We start from the raw sequence: 22,703 nt of genomic DNA, 5'->3' as shown, positions 1-22,703 counted from the left end.
TCCAGAGAAAGCCCAGGTTTTAATATATTTTTCTTTCTTTTCTTCTCGAAGGGTGGTTGGGTTGGCGGTGAAAGGGAAGAAGGGCAGAGAAAAAAGACAGACAACACCCAGAGACACCGTTTGCTGATTTTTTTTTCTATCTTTTTTGTTTTTCTCTCATTTTTAAAACAATACAGTGCAGGGTGCACTTCTCACAGTAGAATATAATGGTCACTTTTTTTTTCCATATAAAAACACATTCTCAAGAGATTTGTAAATGCACTTAGTGCTGGAACAGGTGGTGAAAGACACACAGGACCCTCCAGATTCTGCGCACAGTCGCTCTGAGGTGAGGGGGGCGGGCGGCTCCCGTCCGTCCTTGAAGACAATGGCCGGGGGGAGGCGGGCAGGGAGGGGGGGAAGAAATGGTCATTTCTGCAAAAGCCCCTTGGAATAAAACTGTACGAAAACACTTAGCTTGCAGGGTTTGAATGGCCTTTTTATTTTATTTTATTTTAGAGGGGGAAGAGCGGCTTCTTCTTCCTCCTTTTAAAGAGGTTTTTTTTTTTAAAAAAAGAATGCAAAATATTGTAACCCATAAGAGAGGCCCTTCCTACAGGGACACAAGAGATGCATCCGGTGGGATCCAACGCTTGTTCCTCCCCTGCGAGCCGCTTTGAGAACAGAATAAAGGCAGAACCGACCCCGAAATACCTTACGGTTTGGGGGATCCACAATGCCCCTGTCGCTCAACTGGGCAAACGGAAAGGAAGAAGCAAGGGAGAAAGGGCAACATGAACCCAACCTGCCATGCGGTACAGCCTTTCCCTCCTCCTGCCCACCTCTTTCAAACAGTCCCACAAACCTCCACTTTTTCCGGATGATTTCGTCCATCCCACCTGGTTTATATATGAGCTAAAGGGGTGTGTGCGTGTGCGAGAATTTGGGGTGGAACAGGGACTGCCATTAGGGGTCCAGCTCAGGTTTTTTTTTAAATTTCCTGCGAAACAAAACAGAAACCACAGAGTCCTAGAATTGCAGAGTTGGAAGGGACACCCCGGGGTCATCTAGTCTAGCCCGCTGCTGATGCAGGAAATTCACAGCTCTAGAAGCATCCCGACAGAAGCACGGAAACAGGAATATAATCCTCTGCTCCGGATATTGAAGAAGCAAATTCCCTACCCTTTCACTTGCTCTCTGCTCCACACCTTTTATCTCCTATCAAAACATGGGCCCATAGCCTGGTGCTATAAGGACAGACTTGAAAGGAGCAGCATGGATTGAGATGAAGGGCAAGGGAAGACTTACAGACCACTAAGACGGCCTTTTCCTTGCACTAAAGTAGCCCTCCCCAATCTGGAGCCCTTCAGCTGGGTCAGACCACAATGCCCATCACCCCCAGACAGCATGGTACCAGACTGGAGAAGGTGGCTCTGTCGCATCACCTGTTAGCTTTTCTTGCTCATCTCCCAAACATACGCACGCACACTCTCTCTTTCTCACAGGCAATGAAAAAAAATCACCATTAAAAATAATAATTATAATAATAATTATAATAATAAACTGTAAGGTTTTAATTTATAAAAAAAAACCCCAACAACCTAGGGCCGTAACATCTTGGAGGAGAAGGGCTCCGTCATGTAGCAGCTGAACACAGAAATGTACAGTAGGTTAACTAGAACTAAAAAAAAAAGGTTGCTTCAAGTTTTCAAGTGTTTGTCTTCCTTCCTTAAAATCTCCTCCCGATCTACTGTCCCAAAATTATTATTAGCTTTAAATTGAAACAGTGCAAGTCATAGATTTCAGCTAGAAAGGAGATGAAGCCATACGGCTAAGCCACCTGGATTCCTGGGAGTGGACAGGGGAGTAGGAGGGAGAGAGGCTGGGATCCGGATCCTTACCAGAGCGCGTTTCAAACCCCTACTTGAACTCAACAGAGGGCAGGAGCTTCTCTCGAGAAGATGGGAAAAGGGGCGCCCCCCTCCACATGCAAATCCAGCTGGTTAACACAGACGCACACCCACACGCACGCCCGTTCTCACGCTCAAAAACAAAACGGAAAGCCTTCTTTTCCCTGGGTTAGCAGCAAAATCGGACAGCACCTCCCTGTTCACATTCTTAAGAAATAAAAAGACATCTTTTTTTTCTGAGCTAAATAGACAAGCGATCCCCTCCATCCCGGAGCAGCCAGGCGCGTGAACCTCAGCAGCAGAAAACGGCAGTGTTTTTCCCCACGACGCGGGCGACACTGCGGGCTGTACCGTATCTGTTCTCCTTCTCCCCGTGGGGCCGGAAGAAAGTTAAGGGGGGAAAGAGAGATATAGAGAAAGAGGGAGCGTGTCCGTCCGTAGTAGCCGCGGGTCACCCACGGGCTTGGGAGAGGGCGCCGGTGGCGGCTCTTATCTGTAGACGGGGAGGCGGATGTGCGCGTTCTGGTGGTCCAAGAGGCGCGGGACCGAGACGGTCTCGTAGCCTTTCCCCAGCATCTGCTCCTTGATGCACGGAGGGTGGATGTCGTTGATGAGATACTCGAGCGACTGGAGGCTGCTGCTCAGGATCGAGGCGTTGCAGAGGGTCTTACTGGGGAGGCTGGGCAGCCCGTCCGAGGGGGGCACCCCCAGCTCCCCCCGGTGCCCGTTGGCCAGCTCCTGGGGGTTGAAGCAGTCGCTGTTGGGGGTGACCAGGACGCTGTTCCAAGGGGGCGCAAAGTACGGCCCCACCGAGAAATTCCCATGGGCGCCCAAACAGTTCAAGGGCGAGGAGCTCACCTTGTCGGCCACGCCCGGCAGGGGGTAGGCGCGCAAGAGCCCCGAGCACACCTCCGGTGACTTGCTGATAGCCCCGCCGCCCCCGCTCCCTGCACTGTACATCCGGAGGTGGTGATGATGGTGATGATGGTGGTTTTGCTGCTGCTGCTGCTGTTGCTGTTGCTGCCATAGCAGGTACTCCATGCTGTCCGGGAAGAGGCCCGGCTTCGGCCCCACCAGCCCGCCGCTCAGGTTGGCGCCCACCGCCAGCTCGGCCGCCGCTGCCGCCGCTCCCTTCCGGCAGTCGGGCAGCACGGCCCCCGCGTAGGCCACGGCGGCCCCCACCGAGGCCATGGCGGCGAAGCTGTTGGCGGAGGCGTGCTTGGCCGGGCTGGGGTTGGCCATGGTGACCCCCGGGCAGAGGGGCTGCCCGCTCTGAGCCTGGCACTGCTGGTTGATCTGGAAGATGATGTTCTGGATGGAGGGCAGGTTGGCCTGGGGGAGGGCCAAGCCCCTGCCGGCGTGCGGGATCACCGAGGCGGCCACCGTGACGTTGGGGGGCGCCGGAGTCTCCGTCTGCTTCTGGCTGCCGTGGTAACTCAGCTGAGGGGCGCAGGAAGGGCCGGGCGCTAAAGTGCTCGTCACCGGATAGGGGGCCACGGCCGCGTGGGCGGCGGGGGACGTTTTAGTCCGCTTGCCCTCTGCGCTCTTCACTAGCCCTTTCCCAGAGGAGGAGGACGACGAGGAGGACGACGACTTGGTGGCCTTCACGATGGCCAGCAGGCCCTGGTAGCTGCTCGCGTGCACAGGGTAGGGGCTGAACCGCGGCCCCGTCGTGTCGTACCCGTTCACCGTCCGATTAAGGTGCTTCTGCTGCGGGACCCTGACGTTGGTGGGGAAGATCTTGATGGTGAGGGGGTGGTTGGCCACTTTCTGGGCGTAGGCGTCCAGTTCGGCCGGGCTGGGGTAGCGGGGAGAATGCGTGGGGGCCATGGCATCGCCTGGAAGAGAGAAAGGAAGAAAGGGCATTAAAGGATGCCCCCTTAAATCCGAAGGTTTCCAGCACGAGGTGTTGTAATACTAATCGCTACCCGTAGAGGTCACTAAAGAGTTACCTGCACAGCTAACGCTGCAACAGCCGCTTAGCAGAAGGAAAAACCAATCTACTTAAGGTTTTGAGCAAGACGGCTTTGATGGGAACATGCAGTTACGTGGCACATCTTTGAAGAAGAGCTTCAAGGGGTGGGCCACAAAGCAGAGTCCCCTTCCTTTTTCTGGATACAAATTCCCAGAACCCATCAGCCTTCGTATCCATCAGCCCATCAGCACGCTCCAAATGTGAGAGGAAGCAAGGGAAATGGGTGGGACCCCCCAAAATGCCAGCATACCCTAGTAGAGTAAACCTCTTAGTGCTGCTTCAAAATGACCGTCTTTTTCTGGCTAAAGAGGTTACCCAAACGAAGGGGTGTGAAGAGTGGAAACGCTTCTTTAACCAAGAGGTTTCTCACTCCCCTCTTCTCCGAGACTGGACTTAAAACTACAGTGTAGAAGCAATTTCATGGGTGCTTTGCGCCACTACGATCGTGTCGCACGCACACACCAAGTAAGGGGGGGGAATTTCATTCCCCAGCTATAAATCAGCACTTCTTACAATGAGCTGAAAAAAAGTCACTTCTGTGCAATTTTACAGATGAACAAGACCGTCGAAATGAACTGTGGTAACCTACCGTCGTCAGCAAAAGGCAGCTCCGAGAAGCGATGGGCTGGGGGTTTGAGGGAGGAGGAGGAGGACGACGACACGATATGCATTCCCCTCCCCTCAAACTTCCTTATTTATTTTCTTTAGCAAGTTTCTGCTGTTTCTGGCGTGAAAACTCATTTGTCGTCCCCATTATACTTTCATTTGGAGTTTATCTCGAGTACCCAATGAGCCACCAACTGTGAAAATGATTAAATCTACAAAACCTATCTAATAGATGGAATAAATTAGGGGTTTGGAAAGCTTCTCTCCAAAAGAGCTGCTCGGAAAACCTGCGTTTTTAAAGGAGGCCCGTGTCTTCTCCGCAAAAGGGAAAAAGGCGTTCGAGGACCAAAGTGACACGTGAGACCATGAAGATGCTGCTGCTTTAGATTAAAAGCCAGAGGTTGGGAGTTCGAATTCCCCCCACTGTGCATCTCCTGCGAGGAAGAGCCAGCCTGGGTGGCTTTGGGGCAAAAACTGGACAGCCCCAAGGATCCCACCCAGAAGAAGGGGAAAGAATAAAACACTTCTGAATAATCTCTACCTGGAAAACCCTGGAAAGGGTCATCGTGAGTCAAAATTGACTTGACCGGAGGAAATTTTAGATCCCCAGTTCTTTCGCTCCTGCCACGAGCAACCATCAGAACCAGAGGCTGGATCGGGGGAGAGCCGCCGATCCGTTCCTCCGGGGCTTTCCTTGCAACTCCGGTGTAAGGGCAGAGCATCTCAAGCACACACACACACACGCCACCGCCCTCTCTCTCCTCCTCCCTCATCTCCCTCCCAGCCGCTGCGTTAAATCCAGCCGAAAGGACCGGATTTTAATTGACTTAATAGAAGTGTTAATAACGACGGCCATTTAAGACACCTGTTAAAAAGCCCGTAACATTCCCGTAATGGGGAAATGGGCCAGAGAAATCATCCACCCGGCATTTTAAGCAACTGCTCTTCTGCCGGCGATTGATGGGGAAGGACCGGGGGGGGGGGGGCTTGAAAGAAACAGGCAGGCACAGAAACAGAAAACCTCATACATGCCTGGAGGTTGAAAACGGTGACACTTGCATCTTGACATGACAAGAAAGCAAAATGGGAGACCCCGCAGAGGGGGGAAAAAAAGGCTCAGTTGCTTTCATTAGGAGAGCGAAAAAGAATCGGGACCACCCCCCACCCCCCCGTTCTCCGCTTCTTATGGGTGTGGAACCCATGGAGCAAATCCTGCAAAGAAAACCCCGCAAGGTTTTGGTGTGCGCAACGGATAATAGCGAGAAATCTCCCTATGTACGCACTGTGCACATTCAAGATGTGAGGATGATGGGTGGTGATGAGAAGAGCATTGGGGAAGGGCTCCTCTACCAGGCTCTGAAGGGCCACCCTCTTGTCAGCCGGGAATATTGTGAGCTTCCTCCCTGGAGGCAGCAGGAGAAGAGGGAGCCCAAGGAAAAGATGGACGGACTCTGTAAGACGGGACATTCTGGATGCCCCTCATTCACAGGGTGGCCAAACTCTTTCCCCACCCCAATGCCATGGCTGCTGGTGACAGGACGGAGAAGACCTGAACCATTTCCTCCTCCCTAAAGCTCATAGATTCCAGCGGTCTCGGCTGGCGCCCCTTCCGCAATCATTGAGGACTAGAGACTTGATTCCTTTTTAAAAAACAGAAGAAAGCGAAGGCACTCTTCCAGCACTTCAATCTGCACCTACACTGGGGATCTCCTCTGTGCTGGTTTGCAATGATGGGGCAAAAGGAAGGGCGCCCGTAAGCGGCCACCCCCTTGGCCCGCCACCTTCGGCGCTGCAACAGGGCAGAACAACAGGGCGTGGGCAGGACAAGGCGAGCCGTCCCACTTCCTGACCGCCAGGGCTGGGCGAGAGGCCAAAGGCGACAGAATTATTTTCAAGGCAACCCTCGGGGCAGACCTGTCGCTGCACGGATCGGCCACAGGCGGGGCAGAAGACCCGCGGAGTCCCTGCGGCCCGTGGGGGCCGAGTTCGAGGGCCGCTCCCCGACAGCGGGCCGTGACGGCGAATGGCGGCGCATCTGCATTCCCCTTCATGCTCCCGCCACTGTCCTTGGAGGTGGCAGCGCTGCAAATACTCAATTAACATGACACTAATTAGCCAGTGACACGAGCAGAATCCTTAACGACAAGGGCTATCAGCAAGGCAGCTGGTGCAGAAAGCGCCGCTCCAGCAGAAGGTACGACGTTTGGGGTCTCCCATTTCTGGACGGCACTTCCAGACTCTTCAACCTCCGACCCAAAATTGCAGCCGCTCCCGGCTCCCGGGAGTGGGTTTCCTGCAGGCCTTGATCCCCAGTTGTGATCTGAGCGGCAAAAGCATTCTTTAAAACAGGGCCGGCCGTGGCCTCCATTTTTTGTCTCTTTGACCCTCTCCTCCTGGCTTGGCGTGCACGCGCAAACAGGGAGAAGGCCACAGGAATTCCAACAGGCGGCCCAAATTCTGGGCGAAGAAAAACAGACTCTGGAGACCTGTACGAATTATGCAAATGAGCGCAAAGCCTTGCATTTTTAGCCTCAGCGCTCCCACCGTTCTTACCGCTTTGCATAACCGAGACTCTTTTGCTCCTCGCGGGGCTTGAGAGAGGGGAACCGGCTTCGAGCTACGCAGGGCGGTTCAGGGACAGCCTCTCGGAGCTCCCCCGTGGACTCGTCCATCTTCTCAGCCAACAAGGTTAATAATGGCCTGAACCGTTTGGAAGCCAAAGCTCATTAAGGCCCTTCCGGTCCTCTTCCCTCTCCTGCCGTGGCTGTTCCCACAGATGCACACACACACACACACACACACACACGGCTTAGCAGTGCGGCATTCCGGCTTCACAAAGGCCAACATGCTTGTAGCACAACGCTTGCAAAAGTCACTTCCGCTTCCTCGTGGGGGTTGTGGCTCCCGGCCTCTTGAAGGGTTTCATGGACAACAGCTGCGATGGACGGCAGCCTGCTTCTCTGCACCAGCCCCTCCACCCTTGTTCCGTCTGCACTCTTTGGTCTGTACCGGACGTCCTGGCATGCCCGTCATGGTTCGGGCAGGCCTTCCCTGCGGGCGAGTCCTGCCTCCCTCTTTCTACATACCAGCCGTTCGTCGGAAGGAGAGCTCTCCCCAAAAGTGCTGCTAAATCGAACAGGACAAAACTCTTTCTGGCATCGTGGGGCTCCCTCAGTTCTGTTTTTCCCTTTTTGAAATAACTGGCCATCCTCATAACCCAGGAGATTCTGGGGGTGGGGGTCCTCGGAAGTCGTCTTGGGAAGCCATGTCTGGAGGGCAGAACTTCCTCAACCAGCTCCGGAGAGATCCCTCACAGATCAAGGGGGGGGGGGGAACGGCCGCTTGTGTCGCTGATGGCCTGGAGATGACAGGCAACAAATTCCACACACCTCCAGGTGACGCAGCAAACACACACCCCCAACTGGGAAAATTACAGAGCTACCAATTTCCGAGAGGGTTCCTGGGGTGCTCCTGGGTGCCTCCGCCGACAAGCCCCTCTTCCCTCCCCAGGTCATAATTACTGCTTTCTAACGGCCTGTAATTACTCCTCCCAATCATTCCCCTCATCACCCGTCACGCAAAGGCAGGCAGGCATGGTGTCTTGACACACAACCCGTTGCAGGCGCCGGCCTGGCCTTTCCCGCGCCCCTTTCGCCGTCGGCCACGAGGGCAGAGGCCTCAGGTACCGTTCCGGAGACTCGCCGTGGTCTGCTCCGTCAGAGAGGTGGTCCTAAGAAAGACAGTCCTCCTTCCATGCCAAGGAAGAGGATCGTGGCCCGAGGTGAAGAAACACAAATCGCAGAACCTGCTTTATTGGTCTGTTACATAGCAAACCCCCCCCCCCCCACAAAGGAGGCTCCAGACCTACATGGTTCTCCACCTCCCACCCCCCCAATGAAGCAGGTCAGGCTGAGAGTCTATGACTGGCCAAGAATATCGTTATCATCATCGTCATCTTAGAACTGCAAAGCTGGAAGGGACCCTCTGGATCACCACGTCCAGCCCTTGTTAAAGAGGCCCAGCGGGGAATCGAACTCCCAACCTCTGGCTCCACAGGCAGGGAATGAAGCCACTGGACGATCCAGCAGCTCCCCATGAAGGTCATGGTCAAGCGGGCCTTTGAACGCAGGCCGCTCAAGGCTTCCTCCCAAGCCCAGCTTAACCACCCTTTATTTAAGGGAAGAGCGTTCAGCACCACGGACAGCTACGGCATAAAGTTCAACTACCACCCAGAACCGGTTCCCGGATCCCTGTTCGCTCAATCCCCCCCAATAATCGGACGTGTCCCACCCTGGATCGAGATTGATTTCCTCTTATTCGTGCCTAATTTCCAGCATCCCTCCACAAAAGGCATACGAACCCAGAGCCATCCACATGCTGTAAGGAAAATGGATGAACCGGGAAGGACGGCCAAGTGAGTGATAAGAAAAAGCCACCGGTACGGCGGGTCAACGTCTGGCCCCTGCAGCCCAATGTGGGGGAGATGACCCTTCCCGCTCCTCTGAGAGGGGGAACCGGAGTCTACAGACAACGCTGAACGGGCAACCTGGACAGAGACCTGCCTTGTAGGGTCTTGTCACAGAAGGAAAACGGATTTAACCTGGCCACCAGCACAAAGGAGCGAAAGAAAGAAAGGATGCACTGAAACCAAACCATCCAAAGAGAGAAGCTCCATTCCCGATACAAAAACAAAACCCACCAGAGGATGTTTAAGACTTCTTACTCTATGAGAACTCGCCGGAATTCCACAAAAGTGTGTCAGCCTTTGAGTTCTTCAGAACTCTTCATCAGCCGACTAGCGCAGCTGACGGAGGCTTTGGAACAATGCAAGGACCGCGGCGTGTGCTGGTGTTAAGTTGTTCCAACCAGCGGTCCAGTCCTGCGGACCCACCAAGCCACCTGCCTCAATTTTGGGTGAGGCTGCCACTGCTTTATGAGCTTAACGAGAAGCACATGGCGTTAATTCTGTGAGTTGGGCAAGGCGGAAGGCAGCAGGAAAAGAGGAAGACCCAAGAACACGAGATGGGTGGACACCCTAAAGGAAGCCACAGGCTTTGAGTTTGCAAAAGCTGAGCAATTTGGAGATCCCGCACGCTTTGGGTTGCCATAAGTTGGGAGTGACCTGACAGCACAGGACAGCAGAAAATGAATTTTTGGACAACAACTCCCAGAATCCACTATCCACCCTGGACACTCTTCTCCGTTTCCATTCCTATTTCCCCCCTACTTTTTCACCTTCCTCTCTAACCTCTAATAAGTTCAATTTCCTGGGATTTGAATCCAGGAACAGCTAAATAATTGAATCATTTCAGCCGCTGAAGGTTTGCTTTGAATTTTATTAGAATTTTAAATTGTTTTGTTTCTTCAGTATGAAAAAATGGGAGGGGGGGGAAGCACGGCCTGAAGTCATAATAACCCAATGGCTTTTTGTGTTTTTCTGTGCTCAGGAGCCCAGCATCGAAGGCAGGCAGGAGGGGAGAAATGCAGAAAGCCATTAGAAGGGCTGCAGAAGCTTATAAGATTATGTTTGCCACGGAACCATGTTTCATGGCTATAAATTGGTCAGAAGACCAGATCAGAGGCCCAGATCTGCAAATCTTGTAGATGGAAATAAATCTTTCTGGACTTGCAAAGTCTCTCTTTCCCAAGCCTGATTCGTGCATGCCCTTCTCTGCAAAGCAGCCCCCTTTTTTTTCTTTCAGGGCAGGGTGTAAGGGGGGGGTCTCTCTAACACAGCACCGAGCAACACCCATCCCTTCCAGGAAACAACCGAGACAGAAAGAGGAGTACGCTCACAATGAAAGCGCCTGCCAGAAACAGCTGTTTATTTGCAAAACATGCCACTAATTCCTGACCAACAAGGCAAACCAAGAGACTATTTGGCCCCGTGTCCATAAAGGGTTAGGGACTGCAGACAGGCAGCTGACGACGCAGGCTCTGGGGCGGGACTTGAAATGGAGAAGGCAACGCGGACGGCCCCTCCTGCTGGCTGATCGGAAGTCCTGCCTCTCCCCCCCTTCCCAAAACCAGCCCACCTTTCTGTGACATCACAGCAGCCGGAGAGGGGCAGCTCCCTTGTGCCCTGCCCGGACCACCTCTGGGTCGGAGCCCTCCGGTATTCCTCGGATTCAGATGTGCCGGGAGAGGGGGCTGTCCCACCCATGGCTCCAGAACGGGTGTCCTGATTGAGGGGTGTGTGTGCGTGTGCCGCTAATTGCGATGTCCACCTAGGACCCCACGAAGTGGCCGTCGACTGCGCCGTGAAACCGCTTCTGGGGATATTCGGCCACACGAGAGGGCTTTCGCCAAGCCCCAGCTGCGACGGGGCTTCTAACTGACGCTGGTTTTTAACTGTAGACTTGAAAACCATGCCCCCCTCAAAAAAAAAGGGCAGTCACAAAGTGAGGAATGAGGCAGGGTTAATGGCAAAAGCCCCCCCATCAGTGGCAGCCGCCGGGGTGGGTTCCCCCAACCTCCTGAGAAACAGAAACGGTCCATGCTCCGCGCGGCTGTCAGTTCGTTTCGCAGGCTGGCTCTGGAGACGCCGGGCGACAGGAAAGGCCCCACGGCGCGCCTCGCTTCTGACAATCAAAGCCCCTTCGAGAAACATTGTGTGCTCCAAGCAGGGCGTGCAAACGGACGGGGGTGGCAGGCAGCCTCCAAAATTCCCGTGTCCCCCCCTCGAAGGGGGCTAGTTCTCGGTCATGGCCCGGCTGGGACACCCCGCCACAGCGAGAAGAACCACTCTTGGGTGTTGTTATGTGCTGCCACATCGCCTCCAACATAGGGTGACCCCAGCACCGGAGGCCGCCTCGGTGCGGAGCGCAATGGGGAACTCACAGGGAGGATGAGGACCCAAGCAGGAGAGCATGCCAAGGGGACCGGGCACTGCAGCCACCATGTAAAGAGAGAGCAATACGGGCCTGGATGGCCACCCTCGCCTCCCCTTCCTCGCCAGAAGCACAGATTTCACCTGCCAGACGGCACCGAACACCGGGTAGATGCGCTCGCTCCTCGGCGGCGTGGGCCAAAGGAAGAGGGTGCGAATCACACCCCTCTGGTTGCCTCCCCTCATGCTGGGATGGAGGAGGAAGGTAAAGCCCCAACATGCCTCTCTGGGGTAAAGCCAGACAACATCCCCCTTCCTTCTTCCCAGCCTTGCACCCCGAAATATCAGCCGGAGTCCGTTTCCTCCACATCAGAATACGAGCGACGAGCTCCCCGGAGGCTTAAGAAGTCTGCGTAAGGCATAAACAGGGGTGTTTGCACCCAAGGGAGAGGAAGGTGTTGGAACTGGAATGAAGGGGCTCCTCATCCATGCGATTTTGCTCTGCGTCTTCTGTGGATCTCAGAAGAACAGCAGATGAGGTCACATCAAGGTGCTTGATGCCTTTCGTAGCTCCTTGTGAAGGGAGATGGCCAGCGGCCACCGCCTGGTGCTCCCACAAACGGGTCCCACTTGAGGGGAGAAAGAGGAAGACATAAAATCCCTGACTGGAGAGATCTCAGTCCCAGTTTCTCAACTGCCACAAAGACACGGCAGGAACATGGGCTGCAGTGACCTAGAGGCTGGCCCTCGGGGTGGGACCAAGCCCCCCCCCGAATCTCAGACAAGATGAAGTGGATGGGGCAGGGCATCCTGCCAAGCAGAGGGAACCCACCACGGCAGGCAACAGACACGGATGTTGTAAAAAGAACGGGGAAAAACCACCACCAAGAGTCCACTGGCGCCTTAACAACACGCTTTGCGTGGCAACAGCTTCCGTGGACTGCCGGCAACAGTAAAACCCCCAGATTTCCCTGGCCTTGCAGAGCCCCAGAAGACACCCCCCCCAAAAAAAGCTGGGGATTCAGGCCCCGACACCCACCCATGCTCTCCAGAACAGGCTCCCCCAAAGGAGCAAAGGATCCCCAGGGCTTCCTGGGTGGGAGAGGCTGCAGAGAGAGGAGACGCGGCGCTGGCAGCTGTCAGACCGCCAGGCGAGGCGGCACAAAGGAAGCCGGGCAAGCGAATCTGAAGGGCCCTGCGGCTCGCCCGAGGCGCTTCCCAGCCTCTCTCTGTTCTGTCATTTAAGCAACATCCTCCTTGAATGACTGCAGATTAATATTTGATGTCCTGGAAAGGCAGGCGTGGTGGCCTTCGTGCCAGCAGGACCCCCACCGGTCCTCCCCCCCCCAGCCGCCGTGGGTCTCCAGAGAGGCGTGGGGGGGGCCAAGGGCCACGGCGTGCATCCGTGGCAGGTTTGGAGGGGAACTTTCAGGTCATTGGCCCTCCAGCAAGCGAGAAGGGCTTTTCCAAAATCTGTACTGCAGGCCAAGAGCAAGAGGGAAAGCTTGGAGAAGTTACTTTTTTTAATGGACAACAGCTCCTAAACACACACACACCCTCAGGAGCACTGGTTTCTGGGAAATATAGTTTAAAACAAAATAATTATTTTTCCAAGTCCTGGAATAGCATAAAGTGCAACCCTCCAAAGCAGTATTTGACTGCTTTACACTCTGGTTTGTCCCAGATTGAGCACCACGGTGGCTTTTCAGGAGGGTTCCTGCTCCCCACCCACAGGCCTATAAAACCCAAACCCTAACCCCTGCTCCCCTGGAGGCTGGGCTCAAAGAGCCAGCACAAAGGGACCTGCGTTTCTTTCAGGCCACCACCTTGACTGATCCCCTAAAGGCCACCTGCGCAAAGGGACCTGCGTTTCTTTCAGGCCACCACCTTGACTGATCCCCTAAAACCCCCTGCGCAAAGGGACCTGCCTTTCTTTCAGGCCACCACCTTGACTGATCCCCTAAAGGCCACCTGCGCAAAGGGACCTGCGTTTCTTTCAGGCCGCCACCTTGACCGATCCCCTAAAGACCACCTGCACAAAGGGACCTGCGTTTCTTTCAGGCCACCACCTTGACTGATCCCCTAAAGACCACCTGCACAAAGGGACCTTCATTACTTACAGGCCACCACCTTGACTGATCCCCTAAAGACCACCTGCGCAAAGGGACCTGCGTTTCTTTCAGGCCGCCACCTTGACCGATCCCCTAAAGACCACCTGCGCAACGCGACCTGCTTTTCTTTCAGGCCACCACCTTGACTGATCCCCTAAAACCCCCTGCGCAAGGGGACCTGCGTTTCTTTCAGGCCACCACCTTGACTGATCCCCTAAAGACGCCCTGCGCAAAGGGACCTGCGTTTCTTTCAGGCCACCACCTTGACTGATCCCCTAAAGGCCACCTGCGCAAGGGGACCTGCGTTTCTTTCAGGCCACCACCTTGACTGATCCCCTAAAACCCCCTGCGCAAAGGGACCTGCGTTTCTTTCAGGCCGCCACCTTGACTGATCCCCTAAAGGCCACCTGCGCAAAGGGACCTGCCTTTCTTTCAGGCCACCACCTTGACCGATCCCCTAAAGGCCACCTGCGCAAAGGGACCTGCGTTTCTTTCAGGCCGCCACCTTGACCGATCCCCTAAAGACCACCTGCGCAAAGGGACCTGCCTTTCTTCCAGGCCGCCACCTTGACTGATCCCCTAAAGACGCCCTGCGCAAAGGGACCTGCGTTTCTTTCAGGCCGTCACCTTGACCGATCCCCTAAAGACCACCTGCGCAAAGGGACCTGCGTTTCTTTCAGGCCACCACCTTGACTGATCCCCTAAAGACCACCTGCGCAAAGGGACCTGCTTTTCTCAGGCCACCACCTTGACTGATCCCCTAAAACCCCCTGCGCAAGGGGACCTGTGTTTCTTTCAGGCCACCACCTTGACTGATCCCCTAAAACCCCCTGCGCAAGGGGATCTGCGTTTCTTTCAGGCCACCACCTTGACTGATCCCCTAAAGACGCCCTGCGCAAAGGGACCTGCGTTTCTTACAGGCCACCACCTTGACTGATCCTCTAATAATCTGTATTAATAAATCAGGAAAAAAGAAATGTGAGCCCCCCCCCTCCAAGCTTTAGGCAAGCTGAACACACTATGAAAGAAGAAAGGGAGAGAAAGGCCCACAGAGCCATAGGGGCCACGACCCCCCTGGACGTCCTGCGGCTGCTCCAATGGTCCAAAACCTCCTAGAACTAGACTCCGCTCATCCACCCCGTGGGAAAACCATCCATGGACATGAGGGTCAGCGAATAAGTGATTAATTAAAAAAAACCTGTTTGAGCAGGACCTTCCTGGACTCCAGAGCAGACCCTGACCTTTGATCGTGACCGTGGCCGAAACCTTTCTGAGTGTGTAAAAGCAAGCGCTGGAGGATATTTCTGCTCCAAACGCAGATGCATTTCCAAAGCGCCGCTTCCCCCTCCCGACAGACCTGGGCTCTTTGCTCCGGCCCCGCGGTTGCCCAAGGAGGACGCGGGTAGCCCAGACTCGCTCGGTTTCTCCGCGTATGTCCGGACACAGCGCGCAGCCCCCTATCCTGGAAGAATTTCGAGGAGCAACTTCAAAACCTGTCATTCCAGAGAACCTGGAGGATTATTTCCCTTCGATGTTTCTGTTCCGTAAGAACAGCACGACCGGCCGACGGCGCAGAAGGTGACCACCTCGTCGATCGCCACCCTCCGGCAGCCGCAAAGTGTGGAATGAGGTCCTTTAAATAAAATAAGACTAGAATCAAGGTCTACGTTCTGTGCAAAACAATATGGAAGGAAGGAAGACAGGATGGTGGCAGAGAAAGAGGATAAAGAAAGGGATTACAGAGAGAGAGAGAGAGAGAGCATCTTTTTGGGGGTAGCTGGAAGAGGGAGAGAAAAGCAAGGGGGGAGCCTTAGACACGTCAGCAGATCCTGCGGCTGCCCCCCCCACAGGCGGCCTCTCCCCCCCCCTTCCAATATTAGCTGGCTCACCTTGGCTGCTAAATTAATACAAAAATTAATCAGCAGCCCGGGCAGTGATAATCGGATTTTGAAGCCACGGCAGGCCAGGCCGCCGTGCTGGGCTCGTTTAATACCGACGGAAACGATGCCAGAGGACGAGAGAAATAAGGCCCATAAAGATAATTACCGAGATACTCAGGAGCAAATTAAGTAATCAGGGGCGCTTCTAAATCGTGTCTGGTTTTAAGAAGCGCGATCGGCTTCGATTAGCCAAGCGAGTGCTCAAGTGGAAATTTCGGTGGGGCGGGGGGGGGAGAGACGTGGGTCGGCTTCCTCGGCCGGCCATCTTCGTGCGGGCACCCCCTCAGCCTTCTTTTCCATCTTTGGGGACCCCAACCCTCACGGCTACTATCCCCAGCTCTGTCGCCACCCTACCCCAAAAACGCGGCTCCAGCCGCACACCACGTCCTTTGGAGAGCATGGGGGACCCCAGAAGCTGCAGCCGTGGGGTGCCACGTGACCGGCCACGGTTGCCACCCTGGGGCATCTCCCGGGGCCTGTCGTTTGACGAAGCAACCGCAAACAGAGGCAACGTCACATCCATGAACAGAACTGTCTATTAACGACGGATCCAGACAAGAAGGGGGGACACGAGAAAGAGCGGGTGCAATAAGGCCAGGGGCATTTTTTTTAAAAAAAAGAGAGGAGGAAAAGGAAACTGTTCTTTCTCTCCTGTTTAAAACACACGCTGAGCGCTAGAGAATCTTAATGCGCCGCCTTTGCCCGCCGGAGAGGTCACGGCGGCCGCCCGCCGAAACCCGGGCTCATTAAATATACATTTAATCATAGCTCCGGATGGAGAGACAAAGGCGATGGCGCGGGGGGGGGGGGGGAAACAGGTGCCTTGCCGGAGTGACCTTTCCGAGGCCGGCTTTTTAATGTAACGAGTTTGCGGCTTATCTGAAGGCCACCCTCATCAGGAGCCGCGGCGCCCGAGCACAACATGGAGGAGAAGTAATTACAGGGGCCGGAGGAGGAATTAAAAAGGGGTGTGCGTGCGTGTGTGTGTGTTCGGGGAGGCCAAAGCCAAAAAAGGAAATGGGGGGGCTGGCTATGGAAAGAGGTAACCGGGGCCGTGTCGGGTGCAGCATCCAAAAAAGCAGCAAGGGACCTTCTCTCCACCACCACCCCCTTTGAGCCCTTCTCAGCTGGCACAGCTACCCATTTTTTTAAAAAAATTCACTTTATGTCTGTCCTTTCCACCCACGCCGCCCTCACCTCCCCCTCCCTGCTGCCCATCTGCTTTTTCCTGCCCTTTTTTAATTATTAGCTAAATAAATGTCTTTTCCAATCAAGCCAAAAGAGCATCAAAGGAAAACAGGAAAGGCCAGTTCAGCTTGGGAAGGGAGGCGGCCGGACACGGATCCTCTCCCTGCTTCCATCTTCACGTCTCTAAACCCATTGCATGGTGAGGGGCTCTCATTTTACTGGAAGGGGGGGGCAGGCACCCTCAAGGCAGAGAAATAACAAGGCAAAAGTAGCAGAATTCACTTCAGAGGAAGGGCACGAGGGCCTCACGAAGCCACGTTTCAAAAGTAAGGTCAATGATCAGGAGCAAAGCTTTCATTATATAGCCAGTCCCATTTTCTAGTTACTTTTAGTTACATTCCGCAAGTACAACTAAGTTACTTTTCTAGTTACAACTAGCTACTTTTCTAGCAGCCCATTTTCTAGTTTTGTTTTTTTAAAAACCCAGTCGGTCATATTTTCCAACTACTCTTTGGCCACAAATAGGGCTTTTCACGTTTGGTTAATCAATCCTGAGTAGCTGTTGCTGCTTTTTGTTGTTGTTTTTTTTAAAAGCAAAACTCAGGAAGTAAAAAATCACCAAAAGGGTTTTCTCCAAAACAACATAACGAGCAAGGATAACCAATGACTTCTTAAGTGACACAATGAAGGAAGGGACACGGGGGAAACCGAGGCAGCTGCCTCCTCCTCCTGCTCCTCCTGCATCCAACCCTGGATGTCCATCTGGGCCAGTATTTCTTGGCTCTGACTGGCAGCAGGAGTCCTTTCCAGCCCCAGCTGGTATTCCCTGCCACTTTCCCTCGCGGCTCATCCCCACCCAGCTCTTCTCTAGACCCGATTCTGTCCAGCTCCCGCATTCCAACGAGACCAGCCGCGTTTGGGGTGGAAAAAGGGTGGAGCAGGTGCAAATTGCTTTTCAAAGAGTTGGGCTCTGCGCCAAACCCACCCTGAATGCACTAACTTCCCCGCTTCTCAAGAGGTTGAAAAGCCTCCCTCCGGAGGGTCCGGTTGTCGCTATAAAAGACAATAAGGCTAGCCAATCTGGAAGGCAGAGGGAAAAAAGGAAGGCTGGATAAGAGACGGAGAGATCCAAGCAAAAAGCCCCAAGAGGAGCCATCCATAACAGGACCTTTGGGAGCTTGCTTACTCCTTGGGTTGCCGTAAGTCGGATCCAGCCTGACAGCACCAACCAGGCGGACATAGCAGCAGTAAGACCTTTAAACCACCAGATTCTGCACCGTGCAAGCTGTATTCTTTCGAACTCGGCCCCAAGATGCGGTCCCTCCAAAGCATCCTTGAATTGGAACTGAGTGCTCAGGATGAGAGAAGACCCTCCCCCCCCTCCTCTAAACGGAGGGCTCTTTTACACACCACCCGAAGCAGGGCCTGCCCCATCGCTCCCTGGCCTGCCCCTGTCCTCTACCCCATGGGAAAGGCAGATGTCCCGTTTCTCAGAAACAGGACCCAAAGCCACCTCGAACATCACACCGCAGCTTCAGGGAAACCCCTCCCGCCTTCCCTCTCCGGCTGCAAAACAGACAGCCCTAATTTTCTGAAGCACCCTCTGAATAATTAAACCCCATCCAGAACCGTTAGGGCTATTGACAGCTTTCGCTCATGTGAATGCAGCCATAATTAACTCAAGTTCACAGGCCTGGTACTCACACTTGCGTGGCTCCAGGGACTTGCTCGGGCACGCCAGGTGCTGGCTGGGCGGGTTCTGCGTTCGCTGGAGGCAGGCCAACATGGCTGGCAGCGTCGCGGGGCTCAGGCGGCGTCACTCCAGAATGCACTGCAAGGGACACAAGGAAAGGATCACGTCAACCTCCGCTGGTAACCACACAGGTCTCTTCCAGCATCGTAAGTAAAACAAGGAGGGACAGGAGTGCTGTTCTCCTTATCCCTAGGGGTTTGAGCATTAAATGGGCCAAGACGCAATGGGTTGGCAGTTATAGCGCTGTTTCGCAATAGCGCTGCATCACAAAAGGGAAAAACACAGAATACCACTGCTGGTTGCAGAATTCGGTGGCGGAAAACCAAAGCCGTCCATTACTGAAAAGAAGAAAGAAAAGACATTTCTGAGCCTCGTGACGGCAAAGCAACTCTCAAAAATGCAACCCTGACAACAACTGAAATCTCAGAGGCTCAGAGGTTGCTGAATAATGCGGTTAGTGGCCTTCTCGGGCCCTCCCAAGGCTAACAAAACGAGAATAGATTATGCAAAACAGCAAACCCAGCCGCTGAGTACATTAGACAAATAAAGAAATATTATACAAAGTTCTCTAATTTGCATAAATCATACAGGGAAACGGGACGCAGTCCTCTCCCCCTCCCTTGTTGTGTGTTGTTGAATCGATAAGAGTGGGCGCCGCGCTATTATCCTGCCCTGGAACACCACGGAAAGACATCTTTTAATTCAAGGGCACAGCGAAAAATGTCAACAAGGCCACAAATGCTTATGCAAAATCAGTTGCTTTCCTTGCCAGCCCCTCAAAGCGAGACACACAAACTATGAGTGAAAAGTCAACACAAGACAGAACATCTGCATTTTTTTCCACTCGCCAAACCCTTCCCAAAAGGCAACTGTTCCTGGTTTGCCCGAGTTTCAGAAAACAGGATCGCGTGTTGAGGGGAGGCTGGCCTGTCAAGCAGGCACAGATCATGCCCTGGAATCTCCCTGCGAGGTAGACACCGACACCCCAGCCGCCATGTGCCCTCTCCGCTCTCCCGCGGGCCAGAGCAAAGCGTCAAAGACCCCTTGCTATCAAGCGCACCCCGAGCGTTCAGCTGCCATGTCTCCGACGGCTACAGCAATCTTGGTGGCAAAAATCGAGGCGAGGGGGGGAGAAGAGGGCAGAGCCACTGTTGCGCCATGCGCCGCCTCCTTCTCCTGGGACTGCAGCGTACGGCGTAACTTATGCTTAATTCCACCCGCCCGGCCTCCCTCTCTCTGGCTCCACGGCCACTTCCAGAACAGTCGCGTGGCTGTAGCTGGGGCCAAGAAGAAGAAGAAAAGAAACGCGCAAGGCGCAGCCGGCGCCGCCTTCGGACAGGAAGTTTCTGTTCCATTCCACTCCCATGCTGAAATTTGCCGACAGCTGCTTGTCAAGACCGATACCATCATATCACGCGTACGCATATACACACACCTCCACTGCTCTCAAGGAGGACAGGCCGTGTGGAAGCAGGAGGTCGCGGAAAGCACTCGGGCTCCCCACGCACAGCGCGTCTTCGAGCCAAGGTTCTCCAATCAAGAACGGCGCCTTCCTGGCCTCGGGGAAAAAAACCACAGGGTGTCTCCCCCGGCTCAGGATGGAAACCCAGCTGGATCAGACCATCTTGAGGCGCAAGACACAGATCTGTGCCTCTCTCACAACCCACTGCAAGGAGAAAGGGCGCCTCGCTGCCAGAATTTGGGGCATTTGCAACGTTCCGGAGGTTTTCCGGGAAACTCAAGTGCCCACGAAGCTGTTGTGCGCGTTTGAAATGCAAACAGGTGAAAGGTAGACAACCAGAAAAGGGGGGGGGGGAATACACGGAAAGACACTTTGGTCAATGGAGGGGGGGTGGAAATGAATTTTGAAAATTTGTCCAGAACTGCGTATGTTGGGTTAAGATGCAGTTAAAGGAACAGGGACTAGAACATGTAGGAATATTGATGCAGATTTTTTTTTATAAATAAGGCTATAACTTGGTCACAAAGAAAGAACACTCTTCAAACACACCGATGAATATCCTTGATCTACAGAACGATCCCCAGCTTTCCAAGTTCTGCGTCTGCTGAAACAAGAACACAGACTGATCACGATATACGGCAGTTAAAAGGTCAGGGCTTTGCAGGGACACAAGAGCCTTTATGCTCCCTGGTCAAGAGCCTCGGTTCAACGAAGCCCTCGTGACTTTCACACCATTTGGCGGCACGGAGCAGGATCTCTCCCCTCCCCCCCCCCCCCCCGCTGCAGCATCCGTGGCTGGGCCTGAGGCTCAACGTGACCATCGGGCACCGTGAGGGAGGAAACCCGCCACACGGGGATGACTCCACACGCCACACGCCTTTTCGCCTCCAGCTCTTCCATTCTCATCGGGGATGAACCAATCCATCCGGGCCAAACGTTCCCAGGAGGAAAGAGGCCAGTGACTCTGAAGCAGGACCTTAACACCGGAGGATCACAGAATCATAGCCGGGAGGGCCTCAAAGACCATCGAGTCCAACCCTCGGCTCAATGCAGGGATCCAAATCCCATTCTCTCGAAGGCCCTCCAGCCCTGGAGCGCTCATCCTCTCCCAAGGCGACGGGTTCCACTGTTATACTCCTCTAACAGTTAAGAAGTTTTCCCTGATCAGCCGAAATCCGGCTTCCTGTCGCTCGAACCCACTGTCGCACATCCTGCACGATGGGATGATCAAGAACAGATCCTGCCCTTCCTCTGCAGGATGACCTTCCATGTCTTTGAAAAGGGCTCTCTTCTCTCCCCTCCATCTTCTTTTCCCAAGGTTAAGCAGGCCCAGTTCTTTCCGTCTTTCCTCCTAGGGCTTGGTTTCCAGTCCCTCGCTCCTCCTTGTTGCCCTCCTCTGGACTTGCTCGAGTTTGCTGGCATCCTTCTTAAAGTGAGGCCTCCCAAAACTGGACACCAGGCTCAAGATAAAAGCCCAACCAGTGCTGGAGAGAAAGAGGCTAGTCCCTGGTGGGATTTGGAGAGCATCATCGAGAGCAAGGCAAAAAGATCAGGCCCCCAAAGGACATGGAGGAAGAGAGGGTGATAAACCTAGCAGGCTGGCTCTGGATTCATGGGAGGAGGGTGGACCTGGGTGGTCCCCAAACCATCGTCATTTGGAGAGACAACGAAGAACTTTTTGAATGATGAGGACCGCTAAGGCCAGGCAATAACACAAAGGCTAGCAAGCAAGCGGCGTTGGGCGGAGGCCTCTAGGTCTTCAACCGATCCATTTTGGAATCTGTTTCTCCTTTCTTTTCCACAGTCCGTGGTTAAATCTGATTCAAAAGTGCTGCAACCAGTTTAGATTCTTCACAGGCAAAAGGTCCACCAACTTTAACCCTCAGCCCTGGGGGGGGGGGGGTTAGAACTGGGAAAACCACTCCTTAAATATCTCATCTATGCCGAAAGATCTTTTAGGGTCCCTATAAGGCGGTTTCCAGAAAACAAAGTGAACGTGATGGGTTCACATTACAAGAAGCCTCCCGCCAGATTTTGGAAATCCACGCATATTCTAGAGATGCGATTCAGACCAATCTCCATGACCGAGCCACCTGACTTGCAAATGAAGCCTGTCGTTGAAGACAAATCACCAAACAAATCCAAACGGCAGGAGGTGGAAAAATCTCGTGTTGGAACCACCCCATTTTCTCAGCACTTAAGGAGTTGCCTTTTCTAATCTGTAGCGCACGGTTTCGCTCCGGGACACCAAAGGCCTGCTGACAACGGGCGAAGATAAAGCAGGGCAAAACGGAACCGGTGATAAGACGGAACGAGCCCCCCCCCCCAATAAGGCAGCTCTGTACGCACGCACACCTCTCCCCGAGGAGGTAAGGAAACTGGCACATCAGGGAACAGAGAATATCCTTAGGAATTTATCAAGGATGCAAAAAATTTTAACTCTTTGGATGACAGTCAGCGGCCATGCCAGCAAGCAGGGGAACGTTCTGGCCACTGTAGACCAAACTCGAGTTATTTTTCCAAGAATGGAGCCTGGGGCCTAAGCGCTGCTTAGAATTGCGGCATTTGGGGGACTACAACACCCAGAATCCCCAGCCAGACGGGAACACCTCTGTTTAGCCATTGCTAGTGGCTTTCCAGGCCACAAAGCTTGACCAAACTTTGGGGGATCTGGGGATGGTCGGGCCCAAGCTCCTCTCCAGCAGGGGTGGGTGGGTGGGTGTCTTCCCACGGGCAGGCTTTTGGCCAGAGCAGCTGCAAGCAAAGGGGGGGAGCATCTCGGGAGCAGCATCCCCCCCCCCCCCGGCCGGCTCTCTTCTGCTTTCGGCTGCCCACGGATTCCTCCTCGCTTTCTTGCTTTGCTCGCTCGCCTTCCTCCTCTGCCAGCCCCTGGGGGATGTTTTCCCATCACTGCTAATAAAGTCGGAGCAGGCACTCCGTCGCCTCTGAC

At 54.1% G+C, this 22,703-nt stretch overlaps 1 protein-coding gene across 3 annotated transcripts in view; it reads right to left on the bottom strand.

The window, feature by feature from the left end:
* FAM222A (family with sequence similarity 222 member A) overlaps positions 1 to 22,703 on the bottom strand; it is a 116,143-nt gene continuing 93,440 nt past the window's right edge. For all 3 annotated transcript variants that reach the window (XM_072983560.2, XM_072983561.2, XM_072983559.2), the window contains 2 exons: positions 18,243 to 18,369; positions 1 to 3,727 (listed from right to left, as the gene is read on the bottom strand). In XM_072983560.2, coding sequence (XP_072839661.2) covers positions 2,379 to 3,727; positions 18,243 to 18,324 — 1,431 coding nt within the window. In that variant the 5' untranslated portion in view covers positions 18,325 to 18,369 and the 3' untranslated portion in view covers positions 1 to 2,378. The remainder of the gene's footprint in view (positions 3,728 to 18,242; positions 18,370 to 22,703) is intronic.

Source organism: Pogona vitticeps, chromosome 14, assembly GCF_051106095.1.
Source record: "Pogona vitticeps strain Pit_001003342236 chromosome 14, PviZW2.1, whole genome shotgun sequence".
In the NCBI taxonomy this organism is placed as follows: Eukaryota; Metazoa; Chordata; class Lepidosauria; order Squamata; family Agamidae; genus Pogona; species Pogona vitticeps.
Note: the sequence above shows the minus strand (reverse complement) of the source record. Positions and strands in the feature narration are given on the sequence as shown.